The 21,938-nt window shown below is 43.2% G+C and overlaps 1 protein-coding gene across 2 annotated transcripts in view; it reads left to right on the top strand.

Moving 5' to 3' along the window:
• The first annotated feature begins 999 nt into the window (after window positions 1-999).
• The window catches only part of Cbfa2t2 (CBFA2/RUNX1 partner transcriptional co-repressor 2), a 101,919-nt gene continuing 80,980 nt past the window's right edge, over window positions 1,000-21,938 (top strand). For both annotated transcript variants that reach the window (XM_021185575.3, XM_021185573.3), the window contains exon 1: window positions 1,000-1,180. In XM_021185575.3, the coding sequence (XP_021041234.1) occupies window positions 1,147-1,180 (34 nt within the window). In that variant the 5' untranslated portion in view covers window positions 1,000-1,146. The remainder of the gene's footprint in view (window positions 1,181-21,938) is intronic.

Below are 21,938 nucleotides of genomic sequence, written 5' to 3'. Positions count from 1 at the left end.
AACTTTTTGTGAGGCCTGCTGGTGTTATAGACACAGCATTCGGAAGGCAGACTTAGAAGTATGGCTTAAGGTTCAAGAGTAACCTGGTGTAGGTCAGTGAGTTCAGAGTAGCCAAATGTACATTAAGACATTGTTTCAACAAACCAAAACAAACCTGTACTTAACCAGGGCCTGGTAGCTCTCAGGCCTTTAGTCCCAGCACTTGGGAGGTAGAGTTAGGTAGATAGATTATCTGTGAGTTCCAGGACAGCTAGAGCTACAAGTGAGACACTGTGTCAAAAAACCAAAACCAACAACAACAAAAACCCCTGCACATACACGTGCCCCTCCCCACAAACACAGACACAAACCCCACAAAGCCCCTCGATCTGATACAGAAATCAGTAATGACAGCTACTAGTTATTTTAAACATTTAGGTTCCTATAGCCGCAAAAGATGTAGAAATCTGCGAGATAGCTAATTTGGCAAAGATGCTTGCTGTCAAACTTGATGCCCGAAATTTGACCTGCTAGATCCACAGGGTGAAAGGAGAGCCTGCTCCCAACTTGTTCTCTGACATTCACATGCATGCGTTGGACTCCCTCAAACATATACACGCACACATATGCAATAAGTCAATGTAAAAACAAATAAGTAAAAGGAGGAGAGAACAATTTTAATACCCAATACAACCGTCAAAGCGTTATAAGGCCTGTACCTGAAGCGTCCCTCCCCGAAGCCCCGCCCCGGGACTCCGCCCCTGTCCCTAGGTTGCCGCCCAGGCCACATCCGGAAGTCTGGAGCTTGGAGAAGGGCGGCTCCCTGCGGCCGCGCATAGCGCGCGGGAGGCGGGTCGAGGTGCAGGCCGCTCCAGGATAGGACGCAGCCTGGCGCGGAAGGGGCGGGCCAGGTCAGGAGGCGGTGCTTCGCGTGAGCGGCCTCGGGCCCGTCTTCCGCGTGCGTTGGTCTGCGCGCGGGAGCGCGCGGCGGGGGCGTGCCGGGGCTGTCTGGGGGCGGGGCGGCGCGCGGCCTAACGGCGGCGGCGGCAGCGGCGGCGGCGGCGCTGGTGCGGGCGAGTTCGGCGGGTGCAGGTCCCGGCCTGCGCCTGCGGAGGGCTCAGGCGGAGGGTCGAAGCGGGCGGCGCTCGCGACAGACTGAGCTCCGCCATGGTGGGCGTCCCTGGAGCGGCCGCCTTCCAGCGTAAGTGGGGCGGGAAGGCGGACGGCTGAGGGGTGTGTGTTGAGGGGCCTGCTGCTCCATAGGCGGGAGGCTCTGCAGAGGCCCCCCGGCGGGAGGCCTGGGCAGGGAAACTGAGGCCGGGATTGGGGCACTGGATCCAAGGTCATGCGGCTCCCCGGCCTTCCGGGGCCCTCGGGGCTATCCCGGCGCTTCCTGTGGGGCTCGCGGCTCTGGGTGCTAAGCAGGACTGTGCGGAGCGGCCTTGGAGCTCAGGCCTGGCGGGCGCCCTATGGACTGGCCGCCAGAGAAGTATTGTTTTGTTTTCGCGGCATCGGGGCTGAAAGTCCGGTCCCGGGAAACATGCCGGATTTGGAGCGACGAGTGGTAGATGTTGGAGGATGCCGGGCTGATATTCCGGAGGGCCCTGTTGAATGCAGGCTCTGGGGTCAGACTGCTTTGGGTTCATGTCCTGGCTCCCTTGCGAGTAGGCTGTGACCTTGGCGCTCCCAAAGTCTCAGTTGCTCGATCTGAAAAATGGGTTGTGAGGAACGTTCCCTGAATGTTCTGTAGTAGGGTTTAGTGAATCCAGTAAAATGCCCTGAACACACAGTTGCACATCATACTCAAGTGTGAAGACTCACTATCGTAATCACAGTTTGTTATGTGTGTTCCTCGGAAAAGTCCGAAGTTGGCGCCTGGTTGTGTTTTGTTAGTTTGTTTAAGATATATTGTCTTTGACCAGTCCTACTGCGTGACTCAGTTGTGTTTTTATTCTTACCTCCATTTCGCTATCCCATTTACCGATGTTCTTCCTAGAATTGTAAGATCCTTGGAGGAGGGATGGCATCGTTTAATAAGAACAATAAAAATTTAATTGTCATTAAAATAGCAGTAATAGCCAACATTACTTGAGCACCAGGCAATTTGCATTCGATTCATTTAATATTTATTAAATCATCTAAATACAAAGTTTCACTCTAGGCCCAGAGACTATGGCAACAAACTTAACAAACTAGATTCTGGATTTGAGTTTAAGAGAGGGACTCATGCTTTGTGGATATTTCTTTGTCTATGCCAGGTGACAGTCTAAAAACAGGTATTTGAGGCACCTTGGAGGCAGGTGGACCGCTGAGTTTGAGGTCAGCCTGATCTATACAGTCAGTTCTCGGGCCAGCCAGGGTTACATTGTGGCACCCTGCCTCAAACAAAACAAAACAACAAAAACAACAAAACCCTAAAAATAAAAAAATGAATAAAAGCTAAAATCAGGTGTTGCGGGATGTCCGTTGGGCAAGGATAAAATGAGGCCTCTTGAGAGCTTTTAGCCCCTCCCCTCTTTGCTCTAAAGTTCAGCAGTTACAGCGAAGGATTCATACAGTAACCTTTTTCTTGGACACTGTTTCCACATTGAATGGAAAAAGATACAAACTAGATTTACCCACCAGTGCCTTCTGTAGTTAAGGGTGCTGTTGCTGCTCTCAATGGTCTTAAGGGAGACAAGTAACCCTTAGGTTTGATGGTATCATTGTATAAGAAAAGTGGAAGAGAAGTGCTTGTCTTTAATCCCAGCACTCTGGAGGCAGAGGCAGGCGGATTTCTGAGTTCCAGGCCAGCCTGGTCTACAGAGTGAGCTCCAGGACAGCCAGGGCTACACAGAGAAACCCTGTCTCGAAAAACAAAAAAACAACCAAAAGAAAAGTGGAAGAAACTTTTACCTGAGTTTCAATTCATTTACTTAAAGCAGTACTGGGGATTGCACTTAGGGCCTTGTGCTTTATGCACCATACTGAACTGTATCCCCAGCCCTTTTTATTTTCAGACAAAGTTGCCCAGGCAACTTGTAATTCTGTCTCAGCTTCTCAGTAGCTAAAAATACAGGCCTGTGTCACTAGGTCCAGATGAACTAACACATTTTTATTTCCATGTCTTTTATGTTTTCAGTTAAATATATTCCCAAAAAGTTGAGTATGGTGAAAGCCTGTGTAATTCCAGCACTCAGGAGGCTGAGGCAGGAGAATATATGAGTTTGGGGCCAGCCCAAGTTATGTAGTGAGACTGTCTGGAAAAAACAAAAGCCAAGAAGTAGGACTTTGTGGTTTGTTATGTAACTAAATTTCTTTGCAAAAGTTAGTCTATAGTGGTTAATATGCTGAAGGCCTGTGTGCTAGGCAGGTACTTTTTTTTTTTTTCCCCCTCTGTGTAGCCTTAGCTGTCCTGGTCATCCTGTAGATTAGGCTAGCCTTAAACTCAGATTGACCTGCTTCTGCCTCTGCCTCTGCCTCTGCCTCTGCCTCTGCCTCTGCCTCTGCCTCTGCCTCTGCCTCTGCCTCTGCCTCTGCCTCCCAGTGTTAGTTTTAAAGGTCTTGTCATCACCTAGGCAGGTACTTATAACTGAAAATTACAAAGTTCTCCTTTTAAAAAAACCAAAAAGTCTCTCTGGGCCTCCATTTTTTTTGGGGGGGGGGAAGACATGGGTTCACTGTGTAGCCCTAGCTGTCCCGGAACTCACTGTGTAGACCAGGCTGACCTAGAACTCAGAGATCTGCTTACCTCTGCCTAATTAGAACTAGTTCCAGGACAGCCTGGGCTACACAAAGAAACCTTGTCTCAAACAAACAACCCCCCCCCTCCCAAAAAAAAAATTTGCACAGAGTGCATGAATATTTATTTTACATTTTATTTTTTTCTGTCAGTGCTGATCAAAAAACAAAACAAAAAACCCAACCACAACAATAGCTAGGGTCTGTCATTCCCTGGGTTAAGTGTTTTACCACTAAGCTTTATCCTAGGCCTGAATATTTTGTTTCAATGAAATAGGGTCTTACTCTGTAGAAAAGACTTACCTCAACTCACTAATTAGATCAGGGTGCCTCAAACTAGTGGCAAGCTTTCTATCCTACCCTTTTAAATTGAAGGAATTATGGATGTGAGCCTGGCTGAATATTTGTTTTAAATTATAGTTTTAGGCTAGGGATGCAGCTCAGTGGTAGACTACTCACCCACCATGGGCCAGGCCCTGGGTTTGATCTCTTGCACATAAAAAAAAATAACAATTGCAGTCATGTTATAGTTGATGTTCTAACATTTCACGATGTGTAAAATTTGCTATTTTAAGGAATGATGAGCTGGGCAGTAGTGTAGCACGCCTTTAATCCCAGCACTTGGGAGGCAGAGGCAGTGGTGGGTTTCTGAGTTTGAGGCCAGCTTGGTCTACAGAGTGAGTTCCAGGACAGCCAGGGCTTCACAGAGAAACCCTGTCTCGAAAAACCAAAAAAAAAAAAAAAAGGAAGTCACTGTTTTTGCCTCTCTCCATACTTGCGTGTGATTGTGATAGTCACTACCCTTGGAATGGAGATCATCATTTTATAGTGGGTCTTACCCTTCCCTATGCTACGGCCAGAAAGAAAGTGTGCCTTACTCAGTAGAAGTAGAATGCAGTGGTTTAGGATGACCCTTTTTTGAGACAGGGTTTCTCTGTAATAGCCTTGGCTGTCCTGGAACTCGATATGTAGACTAGTCTGGCCTTGAACTTGTCTTGATCTTCTAGCTTCTGTCTCCTAAATTCTGGGATTACAAGCATGCAATCTGTGTAGCATGTTTCTCTGTGTAGCTCTGGCAGTCCTGGAACTCAGAGATCTGCTGTCTCTGCCTCCAGAGTGCTGGAATTAAAGACCTTCAACAATACCCTGGCTCATTTGCAATCTTATTCTGATTAGTATATGAGAGTGTGGCCTGTAAAATGTTTTAACAGTGCTTGTCAAACTGTTTAGGTAATGTTAGTGGCTGAAGATAGAAAGGTGACGCTGGAGCTCACATTTCATGGGGGTACTGCATAGATAAATGGGGAGTGGAAGTTAAAGTGCTTAATTGGGGGGGGATTTATTTTATTTTTATGGCAGAAGTGGGATATATGGGCTTAATAGAGTGGCAGTAAGTTTCGGTTGGGTTGTGCCTGGGAAGTGCTGCATTGCAAGAAAGTTCTAGAGTTCAACAGGCTCAGCTCACTCATAGGTATTCCTTCATTTGTCCACTGACCTAAGAGTGCAAACTTGCAGACCAAGATCCTCGAGCAAGGTAAGTGTGGCATTCGTAAAGTGGCAAAAGGTTTATACATTAGTGACCCTCAAAAGGAGCCTATGTTAGGTAATACAGATATCTTTACAGTAGGCAGGTCCTGTGCACTCATTACTATAAATAGCTGTAAGAATTGTTCTCTTAAGGAACTTCTCCTTATGTGGCACATAGCTATTAGGATGATAAAGAGAAATGAACAGCTAAGTGCCTTCTGTTTGCTTCTCTTGCTCCACTCCTGTTTCTCATCCTATCCTCTGGCTGACTTAGTTACTTGAACTGTATCTGTGGACTTCTTTCCCCTCTGAAATGATCAAATTATTTCCCTGCTCCTTTTTATTTGGATTGCTCCTAGCTGACTGGGTTATCCTAAACTACTCCTGTCTTCCTACATCTCTAGTGCTAAGATTAAGAGCATGAGCCACCATGCCTGTACAGGATTGCTATAAATTACCTTAGAGATAAACTGGGGAAAAGGCAATGTTGGTTTAATAGCACACACCTGTAACCTAGCATTTGGCAGGCTGAGTCAGGAGACTTATTACAAGTTCCAAGACAGCCTGGGCAGTATCAAAAAAACAAAAAAGGTGAGTATTAAATAGTAACTCTTGCCGGGCGGTGGTGGCGCACGCCTTTAATCCCAGCACTTGGGAGGCAGAGGCAGGCGGATTTCTGAGTTCGAGGCCAGCCTGGTCTACAGAGTGAGTTCCAGGACAGCCAGGGCTACACAGAGAAACCCTGTCTGAAAAATGAAAAAATAAGATTTGACTCTTGCTGGGCATTGTGGTAACATGCCTGTAATCTTACTTTTTGGGAGGCTAAGGTTGGTGATTATGAAGCTGACTGGGCTGAAGTGAGACTTTCTTTTTTTTTGTTTTTTTGTTTTTTTGTTTTTCGAGACAGGGTTTCTCTGTGTAGCCCTGGCTGTCCTGGAACTCACTTTGTAGACCAGGCTAGCCTCGAACTCAGAAATCCGCCTGCCTCTGCCTCCCGAGTGCTGGGATTAAAGGCGTGCGCCACCACGCCGGCTGAGACTTTCTTAAGATGGGAGAAAGCAAGCAAACAAAAGGACTTTAAGTCTCCCTTCTGTTTTGCATTGTTATAATCAAATGCAGAAATCAAAGAAGATTCGGAGTGACCAATGTAAAATTCTGAATTTATAGCTCTGGAGTTGGCAGACTTTTAAATTAAATTAGTTGATGGCAACAAATATGTAATCTAACCTCTCCAGCAGCTCAAATGAAATGTTACTATCTTGCATCACACACATTCCTTGATACACACAAAACTTTGACCTTTTCTCTTTTACAAATGTTTGCCTCATTCCTTTGTTAATTTTGATCATCATGTAGAGGTTCTGCCTGCTTTTAATTTTTCAAAACCACATGAGAGCAAATATTCACATAACACAGATTTATTCATTTAGGTCTCATATCCTTAGAGTAACAATAAACACACCCTCATTTTCCTGGAATTCACAACACTCCTGACCACTGTCACCCCCTATCCCATAAAAGCCCCTGCTATTTTTTTTCTTTTTCTTTTTCTTTTTTTTTTTTTTTTTGGTTTTTTGAGACAGGGTTTCTCTGTGTAGCCCTGTCCACCTGCCTCTGCCTCCCCAGTGCTGGGATTAAAGGCGTGGGCCACCACCAAACCGGGCTTCTTTTTCTTTTTTTTTTAAAAAGATTTATTTATGTTGTGTCTAGGAATACATTGTTGCTATCTTCAAACACACCAGAAGGGGGCATCAGATCCCATTAAAGATGGTTGTGAGTCTCCATGTGGTTGCTGGGAATTGAACTCAGGACCTCTGGAAGACCAGCCAGTGCTTTTAACCACTGAGCCATCTCTCCAGCCCCCGTGCTATTTCTCTCTCTCTCTCTTTCTTTCTTTCTTTCTTTCTTTCTTTCTTTCTTTCTTTCTTTCTTTCTTTCTTTCTGGATTTATTTATTATTATATCTAAGTACACTGTAGCTGACCTTAGACACACCAGAAGAGGCATCAGATCTCATTATGAATGGTTGTGAACCACCATGTGGTTGCTGGGATTTGAACTCAGGACCTTTGGAGCAGCAGTCAGTTCTCATAACCCCTGAGCCATCTCGCCTGCCCCTAGTGCTATTTTTCTATACTATAAAAACGTGACAAGGATTTTGTTTTGTTTTGTTTTTATTTTTTTGAGACAGGGTTTCTCTGTGTAGCCCTGGCTGTCCTGGAACTCTCTCTGTAGACCAGGCTGGCCTTGAACTCAGAAATCTGCCTGTCTCTGCCTCCTAAGTGCTGGGATTAAAGGCTTGTGCCACCACTGCCCTGCTTACTGAGCTGCATCTTGTGTCCCTCTTTATTTTTTACTGTTTTAAAAAGGTTTGATGAGGGGCTGGACATCTTAGTAGTTGTTTCTCTTGCAGAGGACCTAGGTTTGGTTCCCAGCAGCCAACTTGGCAGTTAACTTCAGGGAGTCTTGTCCATCCTTTTCTAGCTTTGGTAGACACCGCACATGTGATGCACAAATATACATGGCAAACAGAATACCCATATATGTAATTAAGCGCCCCCTCCAGGTACTATTGGGGCCCTAGGGAGATGATTCGGGGGGTAGAGTGCTCGCTGCTCAAGCTTGAGGACATGACTGGGTTTGGATGAATCCAGTGCTCATGTAAACAGTAAAAAGCCAGGCATGGTGGTAAATACCTGTTACACCAGCACAAGCGGGTGAGACAGGCAGATTTTGGGGTCTTGCTCATCAGTTTGGCCAAAACTTAAGCTGGTTCAGTAGAGAGACCCTGTCTCAAAAAATGAGGTGATTGGAAGAAGAAACCAAGCACTGACCTGGTTTTCTCACATTCATGTACAGGTAGTTGAGCACATACACCATACACACATGCACACAAAGATACTTTGGAAAGAGAAAAGAAGATGGGGATGTTACTTGACAGATACTTAAAGAATTTTTTTAATCACGTGACAGTTAAGTAAAAATCTGAAGGAGTTAGCTAAGCTGGCTATGTGCACATCTTGGAGATGAGCAGTATAACCAAGAAAATATCAGATATCAGGGCCATGAGGTGGGAACATGCCTTGTAGTTTCACAGAGAAGGCATACAGTTAGTTTGGCTGAAGTACAGGTTAGTGGTAGAACTGGGGCATTGAATATGGTCCTAATAATAAAGGGTGTTAGCAAGAATATTAGCTTTTCTGAAGGAGATAGGAAGCCATTGCAGGCAGGGATCTTGAGGAGCAACATCTTTCTGTCAGTGCTTAACTTACCAAGCTCTAACCTTAGCTATACATATAAATAAACACACACATATTTACTCATTGTGGTGCTAGGGGCCAAACTTAGGGCTTTAGAGCCAGATCTTCACTTTCTTTCCTTTTTTTTTTTTTTTAAAGATTTATTTAAATCTTTTATTTAATGTATATTTATTTAATGTATATGAGTACACTGTAGCTGTACAGATGGTTCAGATGGTTGTGAGCCATCATATGGTTGCTGGGAATTGAACTCAGGACCTCTGCTCACTCTGACCCAAAGATTTATTTGTTATATATGTAAGTAAACTGCAGCTGTCTTCAGACACACCAGAAGAAGGCGTCAGATCTCATCATAGATGGTTGTGAGCCACCATGTGGCCACTGGGACCCGAACTTAGGACCCTGGGAAGAACAGTCAGTGCTCCTAATCACTGAGCCATCTCTCCAGCCCCACATTATTCACGTTCTTATTTTAGGTGATTGGTTGGTTAGAGCCAGAGTTTTACTCTGGAGTATACCATCTGACATAGCAGCTTGTCTCCTTTAGTCTTTCAAGTGCTGCTATAGGAGACAGCAACTGGGCCCTGCTTATCTTAGTTTTTTTGTTTTTTTTTTTTTATTTGTTTTATGTGTACGGTGTGTTTAGTCTGTGTGTATGTCTACCTGTGGGGGGGGGGGGCCCAGAAGCTGGTATCTGAGCTTTTAGGACTGGAATTACAGATAGTTGAGTTGTGAACCACCAGTTGGGTGCTGGAAACCAACCTAGGTCTTCTGAGAGAACAGCCAGTACTCTTGATAGCTGAGCTATCTCTCCACCATTTGTTCTTGTTTCTTTCTACAGTGCTGGGAGGTCTTAGTTTGTTAGGTAGTATTCTATGACTGAACTATAACCCCAGAACCATCTTTTTTTGAGACAGGACCTTCCTATGTATCCCAGGCTAGCTTGGAACAGGCTGTGTCGTCTAGGCTGGCTTCTAAGTGCAATGAGCTTCCCACTTCTGTCTCCTAGGTATTAGGGTTACAACTGTGTACCACCGTCTCAGGCTTTATTTTCATTTTTGAGACAAATTCTCACTCTGATCTGAGCTGGTCTCCTGTTTGTATACTCAAACAGTTATTCTCAGATTCCCAAATACTGGTATTGTGGGTATACACTAATGTGCATAGCTTCTGATTGTATTTGTATTACTGTTTGTATTTATTTATGAGTTTTTTCCCCCCAAGATAGGGTTTTTCCATGTAGCTCTGGCTGTCCTAGAACTTGCTTTGTAAAAAACAGGCTGGCTTCAAATTCATGGAGATCTGACTGTTTCTGCCTCCTGAGTGCTGGGATTAAATGTGTGTACCACTGTGCCCAGATTTTTTTTTTTTTTTGGTTTTTCAAGACAGAGTTTCTCTGTATAGCCCTGGCTGTCCTGGAACTCACTTTGTAGACTAGGCTGGCCTGGAACTCAGAAATCCGCCTGCCTCTGCCTCCCGAGTGCTGGGTGCCACCACACCCAGCTTTTTTTTTTTTTTTTTTTTTTTAAAGATCTATTCATTTAGTGTATATGAGTACACTGTAGCTGTACCAGATGGTTGTGAGCCATCATGTGGTTGCTGGGAATTGACCTCAGAACCTCTGCTTGCTCCAGCCCCCGTTGGCTCCAGCCCAAAGATTTATTATATATAAATACATTGTAGCTGTCTTTCAGACATACCAGAAGAGGGCATCATATTTCATTATGATGCTTGTGATACACCATGTGGTTGCTGGGATTTGAACTCAAGACCTTTGTTTGGAAGAGCAGTCAATGCTCTTAACCACTGTGCCATCTCTCCAGCCCCATGCCCAGCTATTTTTATTGGTTTTGAATTATGTGTAGGTATATGTGTGCATTTATATGGATATGTACATGTGAGTATAGGTGCCTTAAGAATCCAGATGTGTTGGGGTTCCTGGAGCTGAGAATTACAGACAATAGTGAGGTGCTTGGGTGCTGGGAGTTGAACTAGAGTCCTTTAGAAGAGCACCAAGTACTTAGAACTACTGGACCATCTCTCCAGCATACCCAGGTTGTCTTTTTTTTTTTTTTTTTAATTAATTAGAAAAACTGTAAAAAATGTACGTACTATTTGGGTGACATGTTTTGATATGGTTTACACTGAAAGAGATCATTTTACTTCTGAAGCAAATATTTTGTTAATCGAAGGTGGAACCTGAGATACAAAATAAGAAGTTGCTGATTTAGTTAGAGAAGGTTTCTGGTTTGGACCATGTCTTTATTAGGGTTTCCATTGCTGTAAAGAGACATGACCAAGGCATCTCTTATGAAGGACATTTAATTGGGGCTAGCTTACTGGTTCTGAGGTTCAGTTCTTTATCATCATTTCCTGAAAAATGGCAGCATCCTGGCAGGCATGGCATTGGAGGAGCTGAGAGTTCTACATCTTGTTCTGACAATTAGGAGAAGACTTTTTTTCCAGGCAGTTAGGAGGAGGGTCTCAAAGCCCATGCCCATAGTGGCACATTTACTCCAGCAGGGCCACTCCCTAGGCCAAGCATATTCAAACCACCACAGACCAGAATATTTATTAACAGTGGATGTAGAAATAGTTGCATTCACATCTATCTATCTTTTTTTGGGGGGGTTGACTCGGAATATTTTGAAGGTAGAGTTAGTAGGTGTCATGCTTCCCTCTCCCCATCTGATTGCTGTGTATATTATGATGTAAAGGCTCCTGAGACACAGTGTGCTTATGGAGGACCGAGAATGATGGGGACAGTGGTTTCTGTCCAAAGACAGCAGCACCCTACAATAAACTGCTGAGTGTGCCTTTTGGGACCTGCCCTCCAATTTGATTTTGAAGTTTTGGGTGTTGCACATTCAGAAATCTACAATGCCACCTCACATTCAGTTTTGTGACTTTATATGGGTTTGTGACAGTTGAATTAATACACTGGTGACTGTGGCATAAAACCATCTGTCATCTCATGCGCTTTTAATTTGCACAAGAAAAAAGTCACTGGCTGGGTATGGTGGGGCATAGATTTAATCTCAGAACTCTAATCCCAGAATTGCAGCACTTGGCAGGCAGAGGCAGGTGGATTTCTTTGAATTTAAGGTCAGCCCAGTCTTCATGATGACATCACAGGAAGCAAAGGCTGCATGGCGAGGCTCTGTCTCAAAAATAAATAAATAAAAATCACTGATTTAATTTTAGTGGTAATGTACATAATTAAAAAAAAAAAAAGATGTGTTTTTTTCTTTAGGTATGTGTGTGAGTCTCTTGGTATGTGCATGTGAGTGACCTGTCTGACATGGGTCCTGGGAACCAAACTTGTCCTCTGGAAGAGCAGTGGTTCAGTAGTTGAGCCATCTCTCCAGCCTCTAAATTTGCCAGTATTGATGAATCTTTTAAATCTTTTTTAAGTGAGTGTGTATGCCACGTGTTGAGGTTAGAGAACAACTCTGTGAGTTCTCTCCTACCATGTGAGTCCAGGGGATTGAATCTAGGTTATCAGGCTTGATGACAAGCATCTCTACTTGCTGAGTCATCTTGCTGGTTCTATGCCTGTCCTTTATTTTGTGCTTTTGAGACCGCGTTTCTCTGTGGAGCCATGGCTGTCTTGGAACTCACTCTTTAGACCAGGCTGGCCTTGAACTCATCTGCTTTCTGAGACCTGAGATTAAAGGTGTTCACCACCATTACCCAGCCTATGTCTCACTTTTCCTTCCTTCCTTCCTTCCTTCCTTCCTTCCTTCCTTCCTTCCTTCCTCCCTCCCTCCCTCCCTCCCTCCCTCTCTCTCTCTCATATTCATATTTACTTATTTATTTATTTGGTTTTTTTCAAGGCAGGGTTTCTCTGTTTAGTTCTGGAACTTGCACTCAAAGATCTTCTTGTCTCTGCCTCCAAGAGTGCTGAGACTAAACATGTGCACCATCACCATCAATGTCTGGATTCATTCATTCATTCTTTCTTTCTTTTTTTTTTTTTTTTTTTTTTAATTATTTCATCTATATGACTACACTGTAGCTGTCTTCAGACACACCAGAAGAGGGCATCGGAATCCATTACAGATGGTGTGAGCCACCATGTGGTTGCTGGGAATTGAACTCAGGATCTCTGGAAGAGCAGTTAGTGTGCTCTTAACCACTGAACCACCTCTTCAGCCCTCATTTATTTAATTTTAAGCAACAAGGTCTGGCCACTACCATCTGGCTTGCTTTACTTATTTATTTAATTATGTAATCAATTATTTATTTATTTAAAACAATGTCTGTCTGTATTGCCCTGACTAGCTCTGATGGCTGCTATGTAGACCAGGTTGACCATCCAAAGTTAATATAGGTAAATAAATAAAACTCAGGGATCTGTGTTCCGTTCCTAGCATCTCCCCCCCTTGGATATTTTTAATTATTGCACTTTGAGATTATAGTATTTGTATTTGAGAGGTACAAAGCTTTATTTTAGTGATGATTTTGGTGATTTTGTGTAGACAATGAAATGCAAATACTGATTTGGACTTGGTGTCTTCACAGCTAGCACTGTTCTGGCTGCATGGAATGGATGTACTGAACCAGGTGTTGTACTTGAGCTGTGCCATCTGTGGGAGCAGGTGGGCAGGCAGGTCTCTGTCATCAGGAAAGCACAGCTGGGGAGACTTAGAAGAACTAATTGCTTGCTTTCCCAGCTCTTTCTACCTGAATGCAGTTTTACCTCCACAGATGTATTGATTAGGATATGGTTAGCACACTAACAGCAAAAACGAACAGAAGTAAAAAGGTGTATTATGTGTCGAGGCATTGTCTGATGTCTGTCGCCTTGGAACTAGTATTGTCCTGTCTCATTCTCTCAAAATCTTGGATTGCAGAGTTATGTTATCGCACCCTGCTTTTAGTACTTTTAGATTGATTCTGAGAAAGTTAACTTAGGGGTTCATTTATTTATTTGTATTTAACTTTGTATGTGTATATTCATATATGTGCTAATGTCTTTGGAGACCAGAGGCAGAGCTGTTCACTTTGATTTTTGAGAATTCCCTCCCTCATAGACTAGGCTGGCTGATCATCAGATCCCAGGGATCTGCATGTCCCTGTCTTCTGGATGCACACTAGCCTGTTTGTTTGTTTTTTTGTTTTTTGTTTTTTGTTTTGTTTTTTGAGACAGGGTTTCTCTGTATAGCCCTGGGTGTCCTGGCACTCACTTTGTAGACCAGGCTGGCCTCGAACTCAGAAATCTGCCTGCCTTTGCCTCCGGAGAGCTGGGATTAAAGGCATGCGCCACCACGCCCGGCTCACACTAGCCTTTTATGGTGGTGTTAAAGATCAAAATGGTTCTTATTTTTATGTTGCAAATTCTTTATCAACTAAGCCATCTCTTCAGAACCTTATTTATTTTTTTTGGTTTTTCGTTTTTTTTTTTTTTTTTTTTTTTTTTGGTTTTTCGAGACAGGGTTTCTCTGTATAGCTCTGGCTGTCCTGGAACTCACTTTGTAGACCAGGCTGGCCTCGAACTCAGAAATCCGCCTGCCTCTGCCTCCCGAGTGCTGGGATTAAAGGCGTGCGCCACCACGCCCGGCTCCCTTATTTATTTTTTTAAAAAGGGGGGTGTTGTGGAGGTGTGCTTCTGTGTTTGAGGGTTCAGAAGATGGAGAATATCAGATATCTTGCTTGTATCATGTTCTTTTTCTTAGTCCCTTGAGACATGGTCTCTCACTAAATCAGAGTGAAGCTGGTGACTAGCAGGCCTCAGTGGTCCTTCTGTCTTTGTCCTCAACAGCATGGCCACACCCTGTTTTGTTTTGATTTAGGGTCTAACTATGTAGTCCTGACAGTCCTAGAACTTGATATGCAGACTAAGCTGGCTTCCATCTTGAAGAGATCCACCTGCTTCTGCCTCATAGAAGCTAGGATTAAAGGCAGGTGTTGCTGGCACATATATGTCTTTATTCCCAGCAGTCAGGTCAGCCTGGTCTACAGAGGGAGTTCCAGGAGTACATAGAGAAACCCTGTCTCAGAAAACAAAACAAACAAACAAACAAACAAAAAACTCTAGGATGAAAGGCGTGTAACATCATGCCCTGCTTTTTCTCATTTTTATGCCCTCTGAATCTTATGTTACACTGCCATGGGCACCAGGGGACTACATCTTTCAGTTGTTTGTATTCTAACAGTAACCTAGCAAATATCCCATATGAGTCTTGGTTGTATCATTAACTTGGTCTTGCTCAGTAAAATTTTGGGGTATTTCTTTTTTTCAGTTCTGGGGATCAAATCTAGGGCTTTGTCATTATTCTCCCTTGGTTTGTTGGGATTAGATCTGGTCTCACTGTGTACCTCTAGCCAGCCTGGTATTAGCCATGCCGCTTAGGCTGCCTTTTTTTTTTTTTTTTTTCAATTTAATTTATATAATTTATGTGCATGGATGTTTTGGTTGTATGTCACCATGTGCTTGCCTGGTGTCCCTAGAGTTCAGAAGAGGGTTTCAGATCCCTTGAACTGGGGTTACAGATAGTTGTGAACCAATATGTCGGTGCTATGAAGGGAACCTGGGCCCTCTACTATGCTTTAACTGCTGAGACTAGATACATAGTGTTTCATTATTTGGTGACTGGAGGCCCAGAGCTGCTGGGACCAAGTAGTCTTTGTTTGAGACAGGGTTTCTCTGTGTAGCCCTGGTTGGCCTGGAACTCAGAAATCTGCCTGTCTCTGCCTCCCAAGTGGCTGGGATTGGAGGCATGCGCCACCACTGCCTGGCCCAAATAGTCTTTTCTGTTTCATGCTCTTAGATCTGAGCCACCATGCCTTTTGTCTTTTTTTGGGGGGTGGGGGTGTAAAGATTTCTTTCTCTCTTTCTTTTTTTTTTTTTTGGTTTTTCGAGACAGGGTTTCTCTGTGTAGCCCTGGCTGTCCTGGCACTCACTTTGTAGACCAGGCTGGCCTCGAACTCAGAAATCCGCCTGCCTCTGCCTCCCGAGTGCTGGGATTAAAGGTGTGCGCCACCATAACCGGCAGGTTTATGTATTATCATACATAAGTACACTGTAGCTGTCTTCATACGAGCTAAGAAGAGGGCATCAGATCTCATTACAGATGGTTGTGAGCTACCATGTGGTTGCTGGGATTTGAATTCAGGACCTCTGGAAGAGCAGTCAGTGCTCTTACCTGCTGAGCCATCTCGCCAGTCCCTGCTTTTTGCCTTCTAAAAAGTGTTTGTTTACTCATTTATTTGTTTATTATTACGGGTGTGGGTGTTTTGCTTTGCATGTGTGTGTCTGTGCACCACATGAGTGCAATGCCCATTGGGGACAGAAGAGGGCATTGGATCCTCTGAAACTGGAGATGCAGCAGGTGTGGGTCCTAGGAAGTGTCCCTAACTGCTGAAATGCTTTCCAGCTTCTGGAGTCTCTTGTTGGTTTTAGGGAGGATCTTGAATTCCCTGTCCTCTTTGCTGAGTCTCCTGTGTGCTGGGATGACAGGTGTGCAATAGGATATCTGGCTTTATTATTCATTATATTTCCCTCCTCTCTGTCAATACTTTTCATTCTTGCCTCAAAGTTATGGCCATCATTCTGTCTCAGTTTTCCAAGTATTGGGATTACAGAGGTGTAATCCACACCTGACTTAATGCCGGTTTTTCCCCATTGGAAATGGGCTCACAGAATTGTAGTAGTAAATGAATAGTCAAGGACAAGGTAAAGGACAAACAGAATCACTTTGCTTATCATGCCACTTGTTTGTTTGCCTGTTTATTTATTGGTCTTTCCAGACAGGACTTCTATGTGTAGCCCTGCCTGTCTTGAAACTCACTCTAGACCAGGCTGGGTTTGAACTCACAGAGATCCACCTGCCTCTGTCTCCCTAGCTCTGGGATTAGAGTCATGCATGCACCACCAATTTGAAGTTTATCATGCCCGGCTGACCCAGTTGTTAGGAACATTATGCCGGGCAGTGGTGGTGCACACCTTTAATCCCAGCACTTGGGAGGCAGAGGCAGGCGGATTTCTGAGTTCGAGGCCAGCCTGGTCTACAGAGTGAGTTCCAGGACAGCTAAGGCTACACAGAGACACCCTGTCTTGAAAAGCAAACAAACAAACAAACAAACAAATTAAAAAAAAGAAAGAAAGAAACACCATAAAAATTGCTATGGGCCTTCCAGGAAAGTAAGGAATTTTGTTTTGTTTTGTTTGACAGGGATTCTCTGTATAGTCCTAGAATTCAGACCTGCCTGCCTCTCCCAAGTACTAAAAGCATGAGGCACCATGTCTGCTTGAAAGTTGTTGTTGTTGTGTGCTTGGCTTGGCTTGGTTTGGTTTTTCACATTTAATAAGAACAAAAGGTTTGCGATATAGCTCAGTCATTGAACACTTGATTATCTCGGGTGCTGACACCTTGGTTCAGTCCTTAGAACTGCTTCAAAAAAGATAAATCAAGAACAGAGGTTTAGGGCTGGTGAGATGGCTCAGTGGGTAAGAGCACCCGACTGCTCTTCCAAAGGTCCAGAGTTCAAATCCCAGCAACCACATGGTGGCTCACAACCATCCTTAATGAGATCTGGTGCCCTCTTCTGGAGTGTCTGAAGACAGCTACAGTGTACTTACATATAATCAATAAATAAATCTTTAAAAAAAAAAAAAAAAAAAAGAACAGAGGTTTAAGGACTGATAGGGTGCAATGTTTTATGAACACTTGTTTGGAAGGAAGGGTATGATTTAGCAGTCAAAGATAAGGGATGATGGAAAATGTGTGCAGGCTGATTGGGACCACAGTTGCAGGTTATAGGTAAGCGTTTTTCAAACAATGGCAAGTGTTGTCATTTAAACCAGAATATATCTGAGACTATTAACAGTACATCTTTTTCACTTTGTATTTGAGGATTTTGAAAAGATTTTTATTTTTATTTTTTATTTTTGGACTATTGCTTCATTATATAAATATCCTCTTGCAGATCTACATTTGAAACTGCTTCAATATTCCTTCTGGGCCTTCCTAAATAATGTCTGGAGTTACATTGGACTTGGTGTGTTCCTGTGGGGAACAAAAGCACATGATCACTGAAGCCTGTAGCATAAATGAGAGGCTTGTGCGGGTGGTGTGAAAGGCGCTCTCCCAGCCTCACATGCCTGGGTGGGCAAGCTAAACTAATAGCTCCCAGCAGTTCTGAATCAGACATTGTGGAGCCAAGAGTCTAGCATTTGGAATTCCACTGCCTGTGCTAAGGGCCTGTCTTTTATCCTCCAAACCACCATTTGTTAAATGGCACTGGACCTGTTGACAAGAGGGGGGAGACTGGCAAAGATCAAGTTAAAAGGGAAAAAAAGTTCAAAGGTAAGAAAATAAGAAGGGTTAGTTATGTCTTCACCTCCCCTTCCCCCACCCCATCTCTGTCTCTGTCTGTCTCTCTATCTCTCTTTGTAGCTGTAGCCCTGGCTGGCCTGGAACTCGGTGATGTTCAGCTTGCCTCCCGGGGTTCAATGGTGTGAGTTACCACACCATGTTTTTCCTCCTCTTCACTTACTTACTTATTTGTTTAATTTTAGTAATTTGTTACAAAGAAACTTCATATCTGAAAGCTGGGTTTGATTGTGCACTCTTTAATCCCAGCACTTGGGAGGCAGAGGCAGGTAGATCTCTGTGAGTTCTAGGTTGGTTTGGTCTACATAGCGAGTTCCAGAACTCTAGAGCTGTGTAGCGAGACCCTGTCTTCCTTCCTTCCTTCCTTCCTTCCTTCCTCTTCTCTTATTTCTGTCTCTTTCTTTTTTTTCCTTTTTCTTTTTTGTGGGAGGTGGAGGTGGGGGAGAGCTGTGAATCAAATCTATGAGCATGCTATGGAAAATTTTGAACACAAAAAAATAGAACAATGTACTGAATGCCCATGAACCTATCCGATAGCTGCAGTGAGTGGCAATTCATGAAGAGAAACCCGAACTTTCAGCCTTGGGTTTGGTCTCCATGTTGGGTCATGTTAAATTTGTCATCAGAGCACCATGTTTAGGCTTTGTAATAAGTGATATGTTACTTAAACTTTCCTTTGGCCAGGGGTGGGAAGTGGGCCTGAGAGAGGGTATCTCTGTGTACCCTTGGCTACCAAAAAACAAAAACAAACCCCAATAAAAAACATCATTTCAAAGCATGTTTGAACCAATTTTGATTTTCAGTGAGAGGCTTCATGAGGCTGTGTCTGCATCATATGTTTTAGGTGAAATGATCCAGAGTAGCCTTCTTCACATTAGCTTCTATAACAGCTGGCAGGAGGTGGAGAGGGTGGGTGGGCACTGTGAGTAGTGTAGTGTACATTGATGAGATAGTGACTGAGCTAGCTGTTACTGCCCTGTCTTGTGCTGTCCCTTTTCAAGGAGCAGTTGCTTTCGGTTTTCAGACCCACTGTTTTCACTGTCTACAGATGATGTCCATTTGGCTTGATTCCCTGTCTTTTCAGATCCAGCTGTTTCAAATTACATGGAATCCTCAGGGATGGACACTCTTCCTTAGCAAGCAGTGCTTCTTATTGGTGTTATCTTCTGAAGCCTTTTTTCCTTTGCATACACTTTTGTTTTTTTTTTTTTTTTTTTTGGTTTTTCGAGACAGGGTTTCTCTTTATAGCTCTGGCTGTCCTGGAGCTCACTTTGTAGACCAGGCTGGCCTCGAACTCAGAAATCCGCCTGCCTCTGCCTCCCGAGTGCTGGGATTAAAGGCGTGCGCCACCACTGCCCGGCTTTTTTTTTTTGGTTAGAAATCTTGATTCCTTATCAGGTGGTCCTCCTATTAGAGATGCTTGGATGTTTTTATGACTTGGTGGTTAGCATCCTCCAGAGTAGGTAATTTGGGATTACTCCTTGCTTCCTTCTTTCCTCCTTTCTTCCTTCTCTCTCTCCTGAATTGTTTTGCTAGGATCAGTAAATATTTGTGGGCATCACTGTGTTGCCCAGTCTGAGTTTGAACTCCTAGGTTAACAAAGTGTTCCTGCTACAGTCTCCCAAGTAGCTGGGAATAAAGGTGTGTGCCCCTGTGTCACCCTTGACAAGTGTCTTGATTACTTTTCTTACCTCATAACATTGTATAGGTACCACAAACTGACTCTGGGTATGAGTACAGACATGATGCTGTCACTAGTCACATGTTATATTTTTGTTTCTTTCCTTAGTTGTAACACTGAGATAATAATGTCTACCAATAGGCTGTCTTATAGACGGTTTGTGACGAATAAGGAAATAAAAGTAGTCCTTGATACTCAGTACTTGCAATAAAAATTACTACTACATCAATTAATGTTGCTGCTCGTTGCCTCTGGGGGATCTTCTGTTTTTGTAAAACATTGCCAGTCAGAAAATACCATGTTTATACGTTTTATCTATCTAAAGTACAGTAGAAGCTAAAGGAAGGCATATTTGTTTGATTATGTATGTGGAGATCCTCATTTTAAAAAATATTTATTTATTTAATATATATGAATATACTGTCGCTGTCTTCAGACACACCAGAAGAGGGCATCAGATCTCATTACAGATGGCTATGAGCCATCATGTGGTTGCTGGGAATTGAACTCAGGACCTCTGGAAGAGCAGTCAGTGCTCTTAACCACTGAGCCATCTCTGCAGCCTGAGGTCTTCATTTTTAATGTTTGTTCATGTAAATGTTAATATAAGCTATGTGTTCGTGTAGTATGACCTGGGAAGAAGGCAAGCCCCTCCTTCATTTTATATTTTTATTCTGAAATTTTCACAGGAAATTGAAAGAGTGTATAGAGAAGCTCAAGGCCCTTCACCCAGTTTACTCCACAGTAAAATCTTTATTGGGTTTTTTTGTTTGTTTGTTTGTTTTGTTTTTTTGGTTTTTCGAGACAGGGTTTCTCTGTGTAGTCCTGGCTGTCCTGGAACTCACTCTGTAGACCAGGCTGGCCTCGAACTCAGAAATCCACCTGCCTCTGCCTCCCAAGTGCTGCTGGGATTAAAGACATGTGCCACCACGCCCGGTGAGATCTTGATAATAACTGGTATAGTTCCAGCTTTCAGACAACTGTTTTCATGCCCCAGAAATTGATTAAACATTATCTGTATAAGCTGTTGGGAAGTGTCAAGGATTAAACCTTGATGTTGTGTAGTTCTGTCATTTCTCTGGATTCTCAAAATAATTATCTCAAATTTTACTCTGTTCTTCATTGTTGAAACTTAGACTAACAGTTCTGAATTTAATCATGGGAACCTTACATTCATATTTGCTTGATTTTAAAGCAATTTTTGCAATGTCTTCTTATCTTTGATTTACAGCCGCACCAGAACCGTTGTTGCCTGCATTGTCTTAATTTAATCGTGGGCCGGTTTAGTAGAGCACCAAGTCTGGATCTGGAGGCAGCTTGTGTGAATCATTTACATATATTTCTGCTTATGTTCCCAAAACTAATTTGCAGCTTTTTATTTTTGATCCAATTATACATTCAGAATATGTTTATAATTTATTTTATGAAGGCTTTTGTCTCATATAGGATTTAAAACTAGCCAAAAGAGCAGAAGTTATTAAACAATAGCAGAAACTACACAGTATGTAGGGCTTTAAATGGTGATTGTTAAACGTTTGAATGTCCCTCAAAATGTGAGTCTGTGTGTACATTTATTCCACTAGTGATTTGAATAGATGGGTTTTACACAATATTTTTGCTGTTATTGTCAGCCATAAACAAATTACATGTATTTAACAAGTTAATGTCAGATTGGCCAGGATCCACTTAGGAGGTGTGTACTTAGTGACATCAGCTGGCAAAGCGCCCTGGTAACCGGGAGTGTGGAAGGGTAGTGGAGAGAGAGGAAGCAGGAGAGAGGGAGGGAGGGAGGGAGGGAAGGAGAGAGAGAGACTGCCTGTATCTGGGGATTCTGGCAAGGTGAAGAGCTGGTCTGTTTGGCAGGACCTTCCCATCTGGGATCCATCTGTGTTTCCCTGGAATGGGACAGGCAGCTCTAGTCAGTGAGAAATCGCAGATGTGAGAGAGCTGACACATGTCCAGCTAATGAAAGGAGGAGGAAGGCTGTCTGCGATTGGGCTTTGAAGATTAGGGGGAGAAAAGAGGCTTTTTAATATCTATTTCAAGTAGATTTGGTATTTTACCAGTCTGGATTTTATAATTTGGACATTCAGGGTAAGTGTACATTTTAATATAGTTTTGGGGATAATAAAGTGTACAATTCTGCCTTTCCAAAGCTTTCTGCTTTTCTCAAATTATGTTTATTGATATTTTATCAGAGTTTAGTCTTGGTTTCATTTTGGTGATTCATTTGATTTTCTGTCTATTTCATTTTTCACTTGCCACCTTTGTATTTTTTTAATGGAAAGCTTAGTTAAAATCAGATGTAGTTCATGAATTCTATAGTTAGAAAAGTAGTCCCACAATTACTTCTTTAAAACTAGTCCATATTAAATACTTCCTGAATATTCTGAGGGAATTTTTTTCCTTAAGTGTTTATAATACCAGTGTTAAA

Source organism: Mus caroli, unplaced genomic scaffold, assembly GCF_978045245.1.
Source record: "Mus caroli unplaced genomic scaffold, Mus_caroli_1 scaffold_2, whole genome shotgun sequence".
In the NCBI taxonomy this organism is placed as follows: Eukaryota; Metazoa; Chordata; class Mammalia; order Rodentia; family Muridae; genus Mus; species Mus caroli.
This window is presented reverse-complemented; position numbering and strand designations above follow the sequence as displayed.